This window comes from Patiria miniata, unplaced genomic scaffold (assembly GCF_015706575.1).
Source record: "Patiria miniata isolate m_02_andy unplaced genomic scaffold, ASM1570657v1 HiC_scaffold_3, whole genome shotgun sequence".
Taxonomy (NCBI): Eukaryota; Metazoa; Echinodermata; class Asteroidea; order Valvatida; family Asterinidae; genus Patiria; species Patiria miniata.
In genome coordinates, this window is record NW_024037069.1 from 21,457,453 (window position 1) to 21,478,240 (window position 20,788).

A 20,788-nucleotide genomic window follows, 5' to 3' on the forward strand; every position below is an offset into this window, starting at 1 on the left:
GCCTCCCTCGGTGATCCATGGACATTCTATTTTTCCCGAGGCAAAGCTGAGGGAAAATAGAATGCTCCATGGATCACCGAGGGAGGCTTGTTTTACTACACCGCGAGATAAAGCAGTCAATATTTGTTTTATAACACTTCACCCACAGATTCTGCTTGGTTCTAATATTTTAAATTATTCAAATCTGAACACAGTTAACAATAAACTTCAATTCTAATATAAAATTGGTGGGAAATGTATTTCTTTCTTCCAAACCACTCCTTCACGAAGTGTTTGAACCCAACTCTGTGGCGCACTCTCGAATAATAGTGCACACCAGCATGCATTTGCACACAAATACCGAGCCGTGGAAATAGTACTTTGGTTGATAATGGTAAAGTACTTTGGTTGCTACGGGCATAGTACCTTTTGGCCGTGCACAGAAAGATAGCAAAAAAAAAGTACCATGTGACTCGTTCTCGGCCAATCAAGACACAGAATCTGTGGGTGAGGTGTTATAAAATAAAACAGAAAGACCATGAACAAAATTTGTGCCTTTATTTAACAGATATTTTAGTAAGCACATTTTTGCGTAATTGCAAATAATCATATAAAGCTAAGTTACCTCCAACCTACATGTACCGGTAGGCCAATGAGGCCTTTACTTTCAAAAGATATGCCAGGCCTGTACAGAGGATTTTCAATTGAGTGTCATGTATCATTTCTATCGAGGAGTGTTCATATCAAGTTGTAAAGACTATTCATAAGATGGAATTTCTGTCAATATTACCGTTAGGTTTTGCCCTTCATCGACGTACAAACACTGTATTCTCAGTGTGTTCAACCCGAGTGAAAGTCTGCAAAAGCGCTCGGGTGGGAATCGAACCCACAACCTTCTGCTTTGTTGAGCAGACGTCTTACCACTCGACCACCGAGCACGAGAGATTGTTTAACTTTCACTCGGGGGTAACACACCGAGTAGACAGTGGTTATATGTCGGTGAAGGGCAAACCTAATTATTGCAAATTGTAAAGACTTAGGCCTACATTGTGCAAGCAAAATGTATGCAAGCCATAAATCACACAACAAAAATATAATTCAGCTGTTCAAATGACACTTTTCAAAGGTACATGGGTCATTCCACCGGGTTGGGAAGCAGTGCATGTTACATCCATATATTTGGTTATACTATTAAAAGTATCAATGCATTCTAAACAATTGCTCAACATAATATTTGTCTTTTAAGGTGTTTCAATACTTGAGAAAGTTTGAAATCATTTCAAAGTACTTCGACAAAAATATGAGCAAAAATGTATTAATTCGGATGTAACATTGACACCGTGTCAATGTTACATCCAAATATTTTTTTTTGCCATTTTTTACACATATGTAAAATATTACCCAAACTGACATTGCATATTTACAACTGGACACCTAAGCACCAAGAAAAGCTTTTATTTTGGTATAGTCAGGGTTCAAATATAGCAGAAACAATACCTCACGTGTGGATGTAACGGTGTAAAAATCACTCAATGGAAGTGTGACATTGGGTTTTACATCGTGTCAATGTTACATCCACACAACCAAGCTATCATTTCTGCTCCATTTGATACCTGACTACCGTAACAAAAGCTTTTCTTATTGTGTTGTATGTATAGTAAGAAGTACGCAAAGTGAATTTGGGTGATGTTTCGCAGAAATTTTAAAAAAGGTACAAATGTCACATTTGGACGTAACTCTGAGACGGTGTCAATGTTACATCCAAAATGACATTTTTTGCTCATATTTTTGGCAAAATACATCGAAATCATGTAAAACTTTCTGCAGTCGTGAAACACCCAACAACAAATATTATGTAGAGCAACTGCTAGCAAGGCATTCATGCTTTTCTTAATATGGTCATACAAGTATGTCACACATTGTTCCCCAACCCGGTAGAATGACCCACATGCATTAGCACCCATCCCTGGTACAGGCCTGCATATCTTATTTTAACTTTAAATCACTGTAGCGCCCAAAACTGCCCTGCCTGTTACTCACTGTATAAGCACCCAAAACTGTCCCAGCACTCTTATGGTACATTCGAGTATAATGTACATGTAGCTCACCCGGATCAAAGTCTCAGGCTAGCCCCTTGCCGTTCAATTTGCTCCAACATCATTCTAGGAGCTCACTCGAGTCAGCCACCACAGAAACTGGTCAAGGAGCAGAGTCAGTGGTGGAAACAGGTCACATGTATACATGTGTTGTTTGCTCATCATTTCAAGAAACGAACAAATTTGGCGGCTGGACAGCGAAAATCTTGAGCGGACCCAAAAATCAACTTATTTCAAGTAAAAAGATCATTATTTATTTAGTTAATTTCAACTTTAGAGGCTGTAATTCCAGCCAAACTTTTTTTACTTTTTCAACTTACTGCAAAACAGTAAATCTCAAAGTTAAGACCCAGTCTGAAATGGGCATTTTGTACAGACATCACGTGAGGATCGTGATGGCCCATGGTTGAATGTTCGATTAGTCCAGCTGTCATAGCTAACGTCTTCTTTTACAGAGTCGATCCCAGTGAGCTACTTGAAGGCACCCTATGATTTATTATTCAGTGAATAAATACACTGTAATACAATACAGACCCAGTGGCTGATGGGATAATTATATTGAATGACAGAATTAAAAATCAAAATGATAATAGCAGGTGCAAACTTTGCTCGGTTACAAAACTTAAAAGAATAAAAACAGTATAACAGCTGTTTCTAAACTTAATTTTTTCTCTAGTGTGTTCTGGAGTTCAGTTTAAGTACAAAACAGGGTGCCTCCTACAAAATGCAACAGTTATGATTTTAGGAAACTAAAATGGGATTGTAGGAAAACGTAATATTGTCATGATAAATTTGGTATTGCAAGATGCGCTAGGGCATTAGCTTTAATATGACACCAATTGTAAGTTGATCCTTTTCCAGATGCCTAAGTATTCATTGTTTGACTAAAGTAGTCTGAAATGCCCACTACTGCACTTTAGAAGCATTGGTTATCTGGATTTCAAATCTAACATCAAAATCAATGAGCTGCTTCCAACAGAAACAAAAAATCGATTGAATCTTAACTTTTATCACTCTTTAAAAATTTCAGATCAATCATATCAACAGTTATTTGGAAGTCTTTTTGCCTATTCTCCAAATCCTTGCACATTTCCAAATGTGGCAATTGTCATTTTATCATACATCAGTTAAAAAAAGATTGCTCAGCCAACCTGAAAGAACATAAATTGCAATTGGTATCCAATCAAAGCTTATGGTCAAGTACACTATACACTACCAAAGTTTATATCATCAAATTTTCTTGATTGTTCATAATTACAGTTTTTGAAACTGATGCGTTTTTGGAGGGACACCCTATAATAGCTGTTGAAATGATTTTGGGCAGCCAGGGAGAGTAGGATTCTCAAAGGGAAGACAATGGCGTACATATATCGCATTTGGGAAATAAACTCTTCAAATGTTCATACACCACACAACAAACATTTCATATTACAACGTTAGCTTAGAAAAAATTCCCACTAACAGGAAATTAGATCTTCATCATTCAAACCTAACTATGAGGTGTTTCACGCGAAAAGGGGCCAGGAGAGGGGGAGAACTTCCAATAATGACTTCTTTCATCAATTTGCATAAATTTTTGTTTCTTTTTTGATTAAGTTGTGCACCATGTTACATAATTGTCAAAACCTAGTTAAATTGAAAACGGTTTTCTTTTTACATTCTTGCAATAGGTTTCATAATTCTCTGAGAAGTTGCAGTTGTAAAGAGAAGAGAAATAATCCACAGCAAAATCACTATCTGATAATGCTTGTCCAGTAGCTTCACAGAAAATCTTGTTGCCGACCAAGATTTGGTCATTGAGAGAAGCCATAATTTGTGTCAAATTAGCACTTTAAAGAGAATTTACACTTCACATCAAACATTTGTTTGAAAGTGATATTTGTTGGGGTTTGCACTCTGTATGCCTAACAGCAACAGTGACACACTCCCTTGGGTAATAAATTGTAATATTTGGTCATATTGCAATATTCAGTCATTTTGTCAGGCAAAACAACCTACTTAATGACACACTAGCAAGGCTAATTCATCAAGGCAACAGAAAAGGACACGGGAGAAAAAGTGGCCTGAAGGAATGAAAGAAGACCAAGCTCTCAGTGAAAGATTTATTCAAACAGTGAAAAGGTACAGCATATAAGGGCAGCCAGCCTCCAGACTGTTTACAATGGAAAAGAATGTGTATTTGTATTGTTTCAAGACATGCCAACTTAGCAGGAAAATGAGCCAACATAGACATTGAGCAGATGCGTATTATGATTTGCAATGTTTCAAAGTCACAAAGAAAATTAATCCACATGACAGAACAACTTTGCATGAGAGGATTCAAAGTAGAGGCCAACAATCGCTGTGTTATTCAGTTTTCACCAAGGGAATTTCACATTTTTCTTCCAAGATATTTTCTATTCAAAAATATGAACAAGTTCCACAACAGTCTTACCTTTAAAGTGAAACCAGCAACTTGGGCAAGTTCATGTTTCCGTGGCTCCATGGTCTCCATTCTGTGCATCATCAGAGACAGGAGATGCTAATGAGACGAGAGAACCTGGTGCTACCCTTGAGGGCTGGATGACTCCTGACTCATCGGTTATGGAGATGCTCCTCACAGAGTACAGTCAATCATAACTGCTCCTCCAGTGAAGGTAAATAAAGCAGGTCTATTGTCGCTGGCGCCGCCCAGCACAGGAGTAAGATGCCATGGGTATAGAAGACCCGTAGGCTTGCTTAAGTGGGGAAACATTGCTATGGGTGCCGAGTCCTTGGGTATAGGTGACCCATCGGACTGTCCAGTGAGGATGGGCTAAAACATGTCACCACCGGGATGTCGATATCTTAGTGGTGGCTCAGCCATAGGAACCAGTGTCAGCTTGTTGCCAATAAGATCCTTGCTGGTGCCAAGTTGGGCATTTTATCAATGCCCATTTCTGCCAAGGGATCTTTATTTACCGAGTCTTGTAAGTGATGTCTTGCACGTCACCACATTCGCAGCAGATTCTCCGAGTCTGCACTTCTTGTTCTTGTGGGATTGTAAAAGGCTGTGAATACTGATAAGTGTGCATTAAACAGCATAGCAAACCACCAAACAACTGGCCAGTGGTAAGGTGGTCTTTCAACTGACTTTCAATGTGGCACAATGCAGAAGTTTCATTAGAGTCAACATTGATTTTAATTTGTTGACTCTCAAGCAATTTGATCGTCAGAGAAAGCAAACCCCAACTTAAGTATCCTACATACTTTAGTACAGTTAAATGCTATTTTAACATATTTTCAAAAAGTAGCTCTTTTGATAAGAAGTAATTTTTGTATTGAGTATCAAAGATTTAAAAGTGTCGCCATGCTGAGTCATTGGTGTTTCAAACACAATTTCAATTTCAAGATCTCTGGTAAACATGCTTTTCAAAGGAAGTGACAAATTAAGTGGTTAGGCCTACTCACCATACGCATGCATGAGCATTACTTGTGTGGCTATGAAAGGCAACTGGTGCCAATGGTTTGGCTTTGCATGATTTACCTAATGTGAACGATTACCTGCTTGCAATAGTAATACTAGCATCCAGCACAATTAATTGAAATAAACAATGTATTAAGGGCTGCTTGCAGTGTGAACTTTTACCCAATTGTCTTTATTATGACTACAAAAATTAGAGGAATAACTTTGAATACATCTTGACCTGAAAAATCTCTTGAACTAGACCTTCAATCCTGCCATCAACAGGCAACTATTGAGGAAAGAAAGTAGCATTGTGTATCTAGAATGGGAGTGTACAGTATGGCAAGGAGGGTTGATGCATGGCAGCTTGGACTGGAGCAACATATTTCACGTATGACAGTATAAGTAAAAAAGGGACATGTGATTATGGCAAGAGATGGCAGCAGGCATATAGACATTATGACAACATGGCAATAATTGGCACTTTAAGCAAGAGTTGTCACTTTAAGCAAGCATTGGCACTTTAAGCCAGAATATTGGCACTTTAAGCAAGAATTTTGGCACTTGAAGCAAGCATTTTGGCATTTGAAGCAAGAATATTGGCACTTTAAGCAAGAATTTTGGCACTTGAAGCAAGAATTTTGGCACTTGAAGCAAGAATTTTGGCACTTGAAGCAAGATTTTTGGCACTTGAAGCAAGAAAATTGGCACTTGAAGCAAGGATTTTGGCACTTGAGGCAAGACTTGGCATTTGAAGCAAGAATATTGGCACATGAAGCAAGAATATTGGCAAATGAAGCAAGAAGTTTGGCACTGGAAGCAAGAACATTGGCACTAAGCAAGAATTTTGGCACATGAGGCAAGAATTTTGGCATTTGAAGCAAGAACATTGGCAAAGTGAAGCAAGAATATTGGCACTTAAAGCAAGAAAATTGGCAATTTGTTCCAGAATTGGCACTTTAAGCAAGAATATTGGCAGACAAGACTGGGCAATTAACATAAGGCAAGAAAGGCATAATAGACGAGACTGGGCAATTAACCTTAGGCAAGAAAGGGCAACTTTTGTTTACTATAGAATGCCAAATGGGTACATGTAACTTACAGAGCTGAGTTTTGAGTTAAAGATACCCACATAAAAACTAAAAGGGGAACTAGATGTTAAGTATTGGTGGAGTGAGTATTGGAGGCCTATGGAATATTGAACTGCTAGCACAGCAAAGGACTCCAGATATCACTGATAATGAAACCGATGTCTTGCAGAAAAATCCTGTGCCAGACATCCAAGGCCTTTCAGACTCGGCAAGGATTGTGGCACTCAATACTTATGTTGAGGTGTTATACCCATTGGTGAAATGCTGAATTATCACAAATTCCCTGTAATCTCCTCAAAGAACCATGTGCTTTGTGTTCCTGTACCCAATGCAGACCTTTCTGTATTCACAGGTGTTACATCAGGTTAGGTCTCAGAGTCTTACTCATCCTTGTAGGCTATTGCAGATCATGTTAGGCATGGAAAACCTAGATGCCAGTGTCATTCAGGAAGGACTAAATGCAATAAGAGCTGCCTTAGAAGGGAAGTGTAATGGACAAGATGAACCTGATGGGTAGACCTTAAGTATACGAAACACTTTAGTCGGTGAAAGACTTCAGATGTGTCTCAACTTGATGTGCCCCAAATCGGTTGTGTTGGAGTGTTGCCTTGACATAGCAAAGTTGTCACAGGAAAGGATCGTGGTCAACGATGAAGGATTGCCAGACAAGGGTGCCAATGACTGATGAATAGATCCCAGGGCACTGGAAAGATTGATTGTGGAGATGCCTATCAATGTGTGTGGCTCTCTGATAGACAAAAAGGCTGAGGGTACTGCCAGACTGCCTGGAGACCTCAATATCCAGGAAGAAGATTCGATCCAAGGTGAGCCAGATGCTGCTGTGTGTAAACCAGTTGAAGTGTCTCAGGAACTGCTTGAGGTACTGTGCTGTGTGATAAGACGATGAAAGTGTCATCCACGAACTGAAGATAAACTGTTGCTCTCAAATCCACGAAAGAAGTACAGAACTACATGATGATATTGGCCAGAACTGGAGATGGGGTTAATCCTGTGGATGTTCCAGCTGACTGCTTGAAGAATTGACCTGTCCACTGGATGAAGGTCGGCAGGATGTAGATGGGTAGGAGATCACAAACCTAATCCAGAGAGAGGGTTTCACACTCACACAGCTTGTCTTCATGAAGGTTTCCTGACCGAGACCATGAGACATGCCTCCCCCATGGGATTGGTGATGAATACCTGGAGTCTCCACTGAAGCTGCACATGGCTTTGTTGGGATCACGAGTGAAGGTGTTCGCAGTAGCAGCAGCAGCAGCAGCAGCAGCAGCAGCAGCAGCGCAGCAGCAGCAGCAGGTGATGGTGATGGTGGTGGTGGTGAGGGTGAGGGGGGGGGGGGTGGCGGCCGCCAGTGTGGGGGATGGTGAGGGTGATGGTGATGGTGGGGGTGATGATCCCAATGACACCATGATCGCAACCTCACAGTGTTCCCAACGACACCATGGTCAACCCCGATGAAGGCTACCAGATATTCACTGCCATCCCCACAGGCTAAGCATGCCTCGGTGCCAAGGGGGACTCCGACTTGACTACGCCCTGCAGAAATATGAAGCCCCACACTCCAAACCAGGTTCATGATCTCCGACCAACCTATATCCTGCTGTCTTTCTTCCAGTGAACAGACAGTTGTCCAAGCAGCCTTCTGGAACTTCAACAGGATCAACTCTATCCCCAGTTTTAGTCAATGCCTTCACATAGGAGTACTGCCTTCGTAGATCTGAGACCAAGAGCCTGTCCTCACTACATGGATGAGACTCTCATCGCTTCATCATACAGCATAGGACCTCCAGCAGGTCCTGAAAGACTTCAACTGGATTTACAGCAGCATCTGGCGCAGCGAGGATCAGGCGCCTTGTGAATCTCATCCCTGGATGCTAAGGTCTCAAAACAGTCTGACAACACCCTCGACCCATGGGTCTATTAGAGATGACCGACATACACCGACTGGCAACATCGACAACCAATTCTTCCTGCACCCGGAAATCCAAACACCAGTCAAAGAGCAACCTTGTCTAGGAAGCCTGCATCGGCAACCACAATCCTGGCCGGCAACAACTATACCACGTCAAGACGTCACTACAACACAACAGATTCAAGGCTCATCAAGTCAAGACGCAAGATCCAAAGTCTTTCCCCTACCAAAGGGTCCCCTACACCCAAGGTCGAACCCACTAGGCTCACCCCGCCTATTACACAGCCCAACACAGGCAGTTCTCATCACATCCAGTACTTCCTAAATAACAAAGGTATCCGGGCTTTCCACACCCACAAGATCAACAATAGCCCACAGGACAAGCAAGCCTCCAAGACCGAACCTGATGCATCCCCTGCAAATGCAGAAGGTGTACACTGGGTACACCAGCAAGAGAACTCAACGCCAGACAGCACAAACACAGAGCACATGGCAGATGGGGAGAATTACAGGAAATCAGTGAACACCCAGCACTCACCAAAAGGGACACCATCATCATGAGTATCGAGCAGCTACATCCATGCTCTGTCTGTCCAGCAATGAAGGTCAGCAAACAGACGATAGTTCCACAAAACTTCAGCATCACCATCAGAGACATCTGTTACCCTCTACATGTACGTAGTAGCTCAAACATCCACAGACCTCCGATTCCCTTCCTCCTCCAATTTCTTAGACCTCCTCCTCCAATGTCTTCTAAGGATGTGACATTTTATTTCCTAAATGTTTAGCAAATAGTAAGAACCACTTCAATCAATGTTTAGTCATTTCACAAAGACTGACGACTGCCCATTGTGCAGACCAATGTGATCGACACAATAAATAAAACTGAGTAACATAATAAAAAGAGGGCAGTCATTGAAATCATTAAAAAGATAAATTTGTAGCCTGAATGTAATCAAGTGCTGTTTTGGAAAATGTGCAGATAGATTTAGAATTTTTCATCATTTTCAATGTTCAAAAGTGTAAATTTGGTCACATCCATAATTTCCTCACTCCACCAATACATAGTTCCCCTTTTGCCTGTGGATTTCAGTTTAATGTTGACACTCAGCCCGTGAAATTACTTTTTCAATATCAGATTTTATATACCGGTATTTATTGAGTTTATATATTTATTGAAATTGATGTGCAAAGTTTAACTGGCTAAATTACATTTATGATAGTATCTTTTGTCAGAGGATTTTTGTTTATTTTCACCCTCTGCTTCTTGTTTCAGCTTACTTTCAATAATTCAATGTACCCATTGACACCCTATAGTGAACTTCATTAATTGTTTATTTCAAACCATCTTTGGGGTAACCCATCCAGCAGAAGCTGACCATTTGGGGCCCTCACAAAATGTAAACAAAGACAAGACAAAAAAAGAACAACGGTAAGTTATTAAAAACAACTAATCTTAAGGACAATTACTTAAGAAATACATGTAGATTAAAAAAAAATCACTAAAACTAACAAACCCCATCCAAGTTGATCATATATAAAAGCACGAAAAAAAAAAACAAGACCAAAAAAGGAGTAAAAATTAAAAGTAATAAAATTAACATGTAACAGTACAACTGGCCATTGCATCAACCTTACACTAAAATCATTTGTGGGTTTATTTTTATCCAGAATCCTGGAAATGTTTATCCTGAATTTGTTCCTGCATGTACACTCCATTCAAGTTCTTATTAAATATATGGCCACAACTGAAAAATACTTCAGACGGCCAAGGAAATATTCATTATTTTAAAAGATAACAGGTTCCGAGTTGGCCTGCAACTCTTCTTATTTGTCAATGTAAAAACATGAAGCGAATCAAATAATCCAGAATTATAGCTTAGTAATGGTTCTTTTTTATTTTAGGATAATGGGACAGCCTTACAAAAAATCAAAGTCTTAAACAAAATCAGGTTTTCCTCAATTGAGAGACTAAGATTTTTTTCTCTTCCATAAAATTAACATGGGTTGTTTTCATGGTAGTGGATAAGAGTTCAAACCAAGGATTTTTTTCAAGTAAACTGTATTCCCCAACAGTAGAGATTTTAAATAAACAAAATCAATATTTTTTTAGCCCTTTAAAAAAAAAAAAAAAAAAAAAATTTCCTTTAGAAACTTATTTCACCCTTCTTATAGAGACTAACATTACAGAGAGAAATACGTTGCAAGTATTGAATGAGGTCCCTGAAAGCCATCAGCCTTATTTTTTGGTATAATAATTGTTCAATTATTAGATTGATCTTCGAACAGGCCAATTAAATATGTTAGAGATTCAACATGAATAAAATGCACTTATTGTGATGTACGTGAGTAACCACTTGCTTGTCACTTCCTCAACTTGCTCAACATCCGAAATGTTTAAACACCTAGCCTTAAGTTTGGAAATCTCAGATCTACGGTAAATGGCGATTGCGTATTTATGGGCCCAGTTCCTAAGGAAACAAAACCCACTTAAAATTTTTGACCTATCAAACTAGTTGGCGACATTGAAAATATACATGTAGAGGGCAGGGTTTTGAATTTTCGATGGCGATCACCGCGTGACATACCGTGAATGCGCCAGTCGCGTTTCACAGCACCAACCGGACCGTAAACTTGGTAGGAAAATCGTAAATTCTACCCCAAGAAACTTTTTAAAAATGTCAAAATGGTGTCATTGCATTGAGAGAAGTCTGCTTTAGGCTGACATAAACAATGTCAGTTTTTAGTAATAAAAAAAATCTTGATTCTAGTTTGATAGAACAACAAACAAACATGGGCCCTACACTACACGATCGCCCGGTTTACGCGACAGGATTGGTAATGCTTTGCATGCGATTGCGAACACCGGGCTTTGTGAATGCACATCGCCATGATCGCAACCTTGGTATGCGATTCTTTCCCAGCTAAATACTCACGACCCGCCAGACCATGGACGTCTTGCAGTTTTTCAGGTTTTTATAACATTGGGTTGATGGCAGACAAAACCACCTCACAGGTCAGCAGAAATACAACCATAACAACAGCTCCAGTTTCATGACATTATGAACATGGCGACAATACGGCGAGACAACCTTTAAAAAATGGCGGGCTTCAGCATGACAGCCATTCAATTGTAATCGTAATCTGTTGGTAGCACAGGTGCAGTGCAGAAGAGCAGAACAGATCCCATTCATTTCGCATGCCTCTCACAAAACAGCAACACATGTGCGCGCGTACGGTGTAGCGTGAATATCCGACTCCATGAAATGTGGACTCATTGGTAGTACTGCGCACGCGTGAGTACGATACTATGCTATTTTAAGGATCGTTTCCGGAGAGTGACCTGTCACGTGCGAGGGATCAACCACTAATAGGGAAATAGGGGTCCGATTTTCATAGGAGTCGGATTTTCATGTGACAACGGCAGTGGACAGTGTGATGCGCATACCTTCGGATTTTGAGCAAACGGGATTAGTTTGAAACTGGGCTTTCACTTCCAGAGATGTTATTTGTCACTTTCGCGATATACTGGTATTGGCCTTTGTTCTGCTTTGAAAACATTGAATAATTGTTGACAGTCCAAATGTTACAGTTGCTAATCAATGTTTCTTCTTGGTTCAAATCAAACAAACTTTCTCTTAATCCAGGTAAAACCAAATTCATGCTCTTCAGTAAATCCAATACTCACCCTATTCTTCCTCTTCCTGTTTGCATTGACGGCGAACCTCTTTCGCAGGTACATTCAACTAAATTTCTTGGAGTTCTTATCAATGATAAATTAACGTGGAATGACCATATCTCTTCTATTACTAAAATCACTTCTAGGCACACTGGTGTTCTCTCCAAACTTCGATCGTTTCTTCCCGCCTCTTACTCTCCATCTACAATGCTCTCATTTTTCCTTATCTCAACTACTCACATTGTCTGGGCGCGCTCTAGTAATAGTCAACTAGCTGTATTCTCTTATTACCATCCAAAAGCGAGCCATTACAATCTGAACCCTCTCTTCTCCCAGTTTGCTCCTCAGTTTAATGTTATTTTTTTGAATAGATTCATTGTGCATTTTGTGTCAGCAATATTGAAATAAATGTTTGTATAATGAATGAATGAATGAATAAGACATCTGGTGCACTAGAAAGCAGGAGGTCGTGGGTTCGAGTCTCACCCGAATGATTTCTCCAACTTTCACTCGGGAGGTAACACAGTATACAGTGTCTAAACGTCGGTGAAGGGCAAACCTTAATTTGATTTATCTAGAGCTATCGTCTAGGGCTCTGGCAATAAGTACACGGACAAATGCTGACAATAGACTTGGCCGTAGCTCTTGATGCCTGTTTTAGACACCGCGCCTTATTTTACAGCTAGGGAGGTGCAAAAAGAAGAAAACCCACTTTTGACAGGAATTTTAAACTACTTTATTAATACTTAAAATTAAATTTGAACTGCTTTTTTTATAACACAGTGAAGTACAACTCTTCAACCATACAAAACTTCTAAAGGTTAGGTTTTGAACATTCTTCTTTGGATTTTGAGTGGTGCTATTATTGGAAAAGAACAAAATGCATGAAAAGCAAATGAGGTTTAAGGATTGAGCTGATGGTTTCATAGCACCTTTAAAAAAATATTGATTTTTTTTTTGTAATTTGGTTGCTACACAGTTCTGCAGTTGTGTCTGCTGTGTGAAGTGAAGGAGGGGGAGAGAGTTGTTAGGGATAGAAAGGCTGGTGGTGATAAAGGAAAAGACTCGAGAACGGAAGACAGTTGATGCAATAACCCAGACTTTTGAAGTTGATATAAGTATGCATTAGAAAGGTTTAATTTTGTTTTGCCTGTCTGTGACAGCAAGAGGGTTAATTATACATTTTCATATAATTATACAATTTTTAAAATGTCATTTAATGACAAGATACAAAAAGTTAGATAAATTTCATGCAGTTTTTTAGGAAACAGTTTACAGTAGTGATTGAACGATTTTCCAAACTAATTTTGTAGGATACTGCAACTGCTATCAACAAAAGTATCCAGCCCTAAGTTGGCACTCTTCGATTTTCTTTTCAAGGCAATCTGTGTAACTTACAAGTAAAGAAATGTAATGAGTACATATAATATCAAGTATTTCAGTATTACAAGTATTTCAAACTATAATGTAAAAGTGGATTACTTGATTCGTTAATTCAATTCTTAAGTCGGTTAAGAAAAAAAGTGTTTCAGATCAATGGGAGTGGAACCGCTATAAATGTACATTTCCAAATTGTTGAAACAACTTTTTTGTGTGGCCTGCTGAACAGGGGTAATATTGTGTTACATAGAGAAAATGGTGTGTGTGACTGGGCCTATGAGATGTATGCTTCACTGGTTGCAAATATGCCACGCAGTGTCACAACAAACTTCCTGTGCAGCACTCCCGCAATACAGTGGTGTAACTAGGAGGGGGAATGTGGGGATTGGGTATTATGTCAACCCACCCACCCCCTTTTTAACTTATGCCCTACCCAGATTTTGGGGAAGACGATCCAGTCGTTAACGGCAGTAACGACCGAGGTGATTGGCTGAGTACGTAGCAGCACCTTCAGCTCCCCTTTAGTTACATAAAGGTCCTTGGATAGGTTGCTAAGCTGTGTCCATTATTTGAACAACTAGTAGAGAATTACAGCTTCAAAAAAACTTGCCCTTTACGCCAATCATTTGCTAAACTCCAAACCAAATTTCAGCAATTTGAGCCGATCTGAGCTGGAGCAAATTATTTGCAATGCTTCCCGGTGTCATATGAAAATCAGACACGTATGAAAATCGGACTCTTTTCCCTTTTATTGGTTAAACCCTCTCACGTGACCGGTCCCCCTCCTAATTATCTATGCATTGAGCATGCGCAATATCACCAATGAGTCCGTATTTCATAAAACCTAAATTCATGCTACACCGGCCTTAGACACTGCAGTAACATCTGACCTTGGCTTGATTTCTTGGCTCTGCTTACCGCTGGGGAAAAACTCCGCTTACTGTAGCAGAAAATCCAATGCTTACAGTCAGCATATTTCACGGGTTAACAAGGAATTTTGGCTTCTGCGCATGCGTGCATCCCGTAACTAAGGATTTTGTGCTTACAGGGTGAGCGCAGAATTAATCGGCTAGCGCTGTTAGCGCGAAATAGTGATCATAAGCAGGGAATTCTGTAGTAAGCAGAGCCTTGAAATTGGGCCTAGATTGGCTGAGTACGTAGCAGCAACTTCAGTCTTTATCCCTTCATTGACCAATCAACGGGGCAGTTATACCTAAGTCTGGTGGTATTGCTCGCTATCAGAGTACATGCAGATGTATGCGTCTCCAAGTAACCTCTCCATAATCTCAGTCAGTTGCTTGGCCTTGATGCGGGCCTTGATGTGACCCACGTCCACCCATTTCCAAAAATCCTTGAGGTGTGTGATCTGAGGGATGTAATAACCCTGCTGGTCACCTTAACAAGAAAAAATACAAAAACAAAAAATTAATAAATATAATATGTGTCTATGTCTACACATGTTATGACTAACCCTATTTCATACTATATTTTAAAGGGAAAATACAACATTTGCAAACATCAAGAAATAAAACTACCAAATCATTTTGAAATACCTTGCTGGACTGTTAGTGAATGACAGTGTAAAGCATCCTGTAAAATCATGGCACCTGGTATACTGTCATTTTCAAGAAAAGTGATATTTTTGTATCAATTTCCAACGCTGATCGGCCGATCAGCGTTGGAAAAAATGGCTTTTTTTCAAATACTGGCCCCAATTGACCATCGCACTTGTTTGCAATCGATTACAAACCTATGAACGGGTACGAGCCAGCTAGACTGGTTCCCTGACCTTACAATTCCCCAATGTATGTAAACTGCTCTGTTTCTTCTTATATGGAGTCAAGGAACCAGACTACAGGAAAATAATTGTTTTTCCTTGTTTTTATAGCATTTTCGAACCCAAAACCTCAAAAAAGTCAGTGTAACTATATTTGCTATATATTTCCAACCCCCCAATTCCATCCATTTCTGAAAATTACAGCAAAAGCAAAGGATGTATATTCCCTTTAAAGGTAGAGTAGATCATTTGCAGCCATCCACAAAGTAACTGACCGAATTATTGTTGAAAAGCTTACTTGGTTTAAAGATAGCAATGGCACTATAAACTCCCTGTGAAATTATTCCTTCTGGCATGCTGTCATTTTGAAGAAAACATGAAAGAAGGTCATTTTCAATGATTGGAAATTTCTGTGGGTAGTTCGTTTTGTAATTGGGCAAATCAATTAATGGGTGAGTGCAAGCGCTGACACGAAGCACGCTGTTGTTATCATTTTTCGGTTTAGTGCGTGATATCATTCACGTACGTTCTCAATCGGTTGAATGAGGACGTGTTCCCGATGTTGAGTTTGGGCGCAATTCAAAATATGGCTCGATCGGCAACTATTGAATTAAAATCGAGATCCTAGAACATTGTTTTCTTATAATATATAACATTCAGAGAGACAAAATTTCATCAGGTTAGTTGTTAAGCACTTGTCTTTAGACTTAGAGCCCTTTTGTTGCTTTAAACAAAACAAATGCACAAATGACAAATGATCTTCTCTACCTTTAAAGCTAAAATTGTGATTGGTTATGAGGACATTTAGAAATAATTTTCATGATTTCTGTGAACATTTCTTTTTGAAAAAAAATAAGTGCTTTAATAACCAAATTCTAAAATATGGTTTCACACTTCCCTGATGTACTGAATCTGAGTACTGGACAAAAAGTACTGAAAATTTCAAAAGAATACCCAGATGTGACTCCAGCCCATGACCTCTTACTTACAAGTGCAGTAATTGTTATACGCATCTTAACATTTTTATGCAAATCTGCACATTATAAATGTTTTCATTATTATACTTGCAAAAAGTACCATTCGAGAGACATCTTAGCATCAGAAGTTATACCTTTGGGAGGCAGGGGCATTATGGAGACTATTCAATGCCGCCCTAATACCTGAGCTCCTATTTAGAGGAAAATGTTTATTGTCACAAATACGCTAGATTGATTGCTCATGGTCCAACACATAAATGTACCAAAATGTTTGGGGGTAGGATAAGGGAAAATTGGGGTCAGAGGTCATTAAAGTTGGAAAACTTTACTGCACAACTCTATGGAAAGTCCCCCAAGGTACATCTTCGGCATTATTATTATCATTATGCCTGAATCTAACCACTGAGCTATCCCGCTGCTGCTTGGCAGATTCCTAGTCCAATTTTTTTTGTCACATGCTTACCCTGCCGATCGGCCATACTGTCAAAAAACACCCATTCCGAATCCTTCTCCCTTCCGGCTTTGACAAACGCTACGTAGCGACTTGTCCGGATGCAGATGACCGCAAACAGGTCCATCATCTTGTAGGGCAGTAATCTCTGACGGTGCTGGTCTACTTCCTCTTCCGAGAAACCTTTTTCCTTGGTCTTGGAAAGGAATTCCTTCAGGAAATAGTCCGGGATGGTCAGGAGGGTGGTGTCACGATCAATCCTGCTACGCGCCTCTACGCATGTACATATGTAGATAACTTGTAGCCAATCAGCACTCTCCCAAGTCCCGCGCACGAAAGGGTGTTGAACAATACTATAATTTATACGGTGCTGACCCGCATTCGCGAAATGCAGTGCTCGTGTTATGTAATGTTGCGTAAAACCGGCCATGGTTATTGTCGTGTTCGTCCATCCTTTGTTATTGTCCTGGTTAGGTACTTGTCTGTATGTGTCCGTGTGATGGAGTAATCAGTTAGTGTTGTTTGAGCTGTGATAGAGTGAGCTTGACAGTGTGAGAGTGAACCGACCGACAGCTTAAGACCTAGGGGTACGGCCTGGTATGAGACAGGCCCGTGGTCGATTCCTAAAAATTTCAGTTAGGATCGAACCCTTCGTCCAGTTTGGCAAAATTCAGTGCCAAAATCCATCATTTACCCAGTCGTCAGGTCAGAATTGTCGGTGTACTGTAGCAACATTCAACCTATGGGCGCAGACTCTCGCTCAAGTTTATGCAACCAACAATAACCATGGCCGACCCCTTTGACCAGACTATTGCTTGACCCGCTTTGCATGATCTGAGGGATTTCCACTGACAGAGGACCATTGAGCCTAGCAGTAGCAGTGAGCACCAGATCAACCGTCGGGTCGCTGAACGGCGAGTTACAAGTAACTCAAAGGAGTTCCATTGAACCCCTTCGTAAATAAGAACTGTTTGGGGAAATAATATACAAAATTGTAATTCAAATCGAAAAGAAGTAGAAGAAGACATATTGGTCAGTGATTTTAATTGGTAATTATTGTATTGTGTTTATCAAGAAATTAACGGAAGCAAATCATTGTACAAAAGCAATTGGATACTATTTAAAGAATTGTCAAAACCCAAGATAGGGTGAAGAAGTACTGTAAGACCTTATTCTCGACATCAAGATCGTTTGTAAATAAATTGTAAATAAGTTTCTGGTAAACTGAAGTTCCAAAGTTTTGATTATTTTGGTGTGAGATATAGTCCGGGGTCACCAAATACTATTAGTTAGATTTGAGGGTGACATTTCTGGGGGCTTGTCCGGGAAATTCAAAACGAATCTTTGAATTGGAACGTACTTATAACTGTTTGTAATCATACTAAATGTTTGTTGTTTAACATGCTTGTTGTAGTTTTATATTGTGTGTGCATATCTGCAGGCCTACAGGCTGAGTGTTGCTATACGTACCCCTGCTGTAGTCCCACATCCCTCCCTGTTGACACCAGAGTATCCCGTGGTAAGTTGTTGTCGGTCAGTGTGATAATGGATGTTGATGCTGAAAAGATTCGTGCTGTAGCTGAGGCATGTGCGTTGAGTGGTTCAGACCTCGTAGATTTCCTTCGCGAAGAACGCCGCGAAAAGGAGAAACATGACCGCGATGAACGCGCGTATCAACTCGAAATTAGACGCCAAGACCGCGATATGATCGAATTGCAATTCCGCATTGAAACACTAAGAAGCCAAGCTGGCGGGTCAGACTCTCAAGCAAATACCACGCATGACACAACGACAACGCGTATAAAAGCTAGGGCACCCAAACTTCCACACTTTGATGAGTTAAAAGATGACATGGACGCGTACATACAGCGTTATGAACGCTACGCTACTAGTCAAAATTGGGACACAGATGATTGGGCTGTAAACTTAAGCGCGCTACTCAAGGGTAAGGCACTTGATGTTTATTCACGTTTGTCACCCGACGATGCAGACGATTACGATCTACTTAAGGACGCGCTCCTTAAACGCTTCCATCTTACCGCGATAGGCTTCAAACAAAAATTTAGGGAAGCAAAACCCGAGACTGGCGAAACACCTACCCAATTTGTTGCCCGCCTTGCAAATACTTTTGTGCGTTGGATTGACATGGATAAGACAGAGAAAACGTATCACGGTATCACAGACCTTATTGTGCGCGAGCAGTTCATAAATAGTTGCAGTGATGAGATGCGCCTCTTCTTAAATGAGCGTAAGCCGCGTACTGTCAAGGAAATGTCCCAGTTAGCCGAGCACTATGCTGAAGCTCATGGTCATTTTGGTCCGCGTGAAAGAACAAAGAAACCGGCTCAAGTTCAAAACGCTGTAAGTAGATCTGAATCGATCCCTCAGTCGACTAGACCATACCACGCACCGCGCATAGGACCGCAAAGCACGTCACATGTACCTAGTAATCCGCACACAGGAACCGGATTCCGCGAATTGCGCACTTGTTTCATATGTCACAAGATAGGCCATATTGCTCGTAACTGCCGTAGCAAAACACCGAACATCACTAGAGTCGCAAATATAATTGCATCTGCTCTTTCTAATGCCATGTTAGATACTGAAGCAAGCGAACAGCCACACACTAAATTGCGAGAACAGCCAAGTGAGCCATCCGAAGAGACAAACTCAGAAACAATAGCCTGTATGATAGCCCCTCGCAAACTTGACAAATGCTGCGCTAAAAAAGGGTTCGTTCAATTGAAGTGCGGCCATGAATTGCCAATTATGAGCGCTGCTTGCCGCGACAAAAATCCACTAGGCATGCCCGTAGTAAAAGGTGCCATCAACGGAAAGACCGTTACCGTACTCCGCGACTCGGGTTGTAGTAGTGTAGTTGTCCGACGAGACCTTGTAACTTCTAAGCAGTTAACCGGTCAAGAAAGATCGTGTGTTCTTGTCGACGGCACGGTTCGAAAAGCAGAAATCGCTGTTATTAACTTAAATACGCCGTACTTTGTCGGCTCGTGTGACGCTTTATGCATGCCAAATCCCGTGTATGACGTCATAATCGGAAACATTGACAACGCCAGAGACCCCAATGACCCAAACCCAACTTGGTGTAACCCACAGAATCAATGTTCAGATAACTCTAAACGTCTTGAATCCCCCTCCAAAACGCAACCTACCCAAATGCACGCAGTAGAAACTAGATCACAGAAGTTGACTCATGAGAAGCCTGTAAAGAAACTAGCTGTGCCAAAAGCATTGCCAGAAATTGACAGAAAACAGATCCAGCTGGCTCAAGAAACTGATCCATCTCTACATAATCTGAAAGAACTAGCCAAAGACCAAGTAAATAGACAAACTAGATATGGTTCTCGCTCAAAATTTGTATGGAAGGATGGACTACTATATAGAGAGTTTCAATCTCCAAGCCATGAATTTGACCAACTTACTAGCCAACTAGTAGTTCCAAATGAATTTCGTTCACATGTAATGAAAGTCGCCCATGAAACCATACTAGGGGGCCACCAAGGAGCCCGAAAAACCCTGAACAGAATTCAGAGTACCTTTTTTTGGCCAGGACTTCACGCAGATGTAACAAGATACTGTCGCTCCTGTGATATTTGCCAACGAACCGTATCTAAGGGTAGAGTCACCAAAGTACCACTTGGCAAAATGCCCATGATTGACACGCCATTTCAAAGGGTTGCCATAGATATTGTTGGACCAATTCATCCCATGTCAGAGAAGCGAAATCGTTACATATTAACGTGTGTAGACTACGCTACGCGCTACCCAGAGGCAATTCCTCTTCGCAACATTGAAACCACAACCGTAGCAGAAGCTCTAGTAGACATGTTTTCTCGCGTCGGTATTCCCCGAGAAATTTTGACTGACCAAGGAGCACAATTCACATCCGGTCTTATGCACGAAATCAGTAGGCTATTATCAATCAGACAGCTTACCACCACCCCGTATCACCCAGCCTGTAATGGGCTCGTAGAGCGCTTCAATGG

General features: G+C 40.6%; 1 protein-coding gene and 1 non-coding gene across 14 annotated transcripts in view; both read right to left on the bottom strand.

Moving 5' to 3' along the window:
* Positions 1–844: 844 nt before the first annotated feature.
* Trnav-aac lies at positions 845–917 on the bottom strand. The gene has a single exon. It is a non-coding gene; the product is annotated as a tRNA-Val (tRNA).
* Positions 918–14,411: 13,494 nt separating this feature from the next.
* LOC119737423 overlaps positions 14,412–20,788 on the bottom strand; it is a 49,922-nt gene continuing 43,545 nt past the window's right edge. For all 13 annotated transcript variants that reach the window (XM_038211776.1, XM_038211773.1, XM_038211769.1 and 10 more), the window contains 2 exons: positions 16,797–17,030; positions 14,412–14,974 (listed from right to left, as the gene is read on the bottom strand). In XM_038211776.1, coding sequence (XP_038067704.1) covers positions 14,793–14,974; positions 16,797–17,030 — 416 coding nt within the window. In that variant the 3' untranslated portion in view covers positions 14,412–14,792. The remainder of the gene's footprint in view (positions 14,975–16,796; positions 17,031–20,788) is intronic.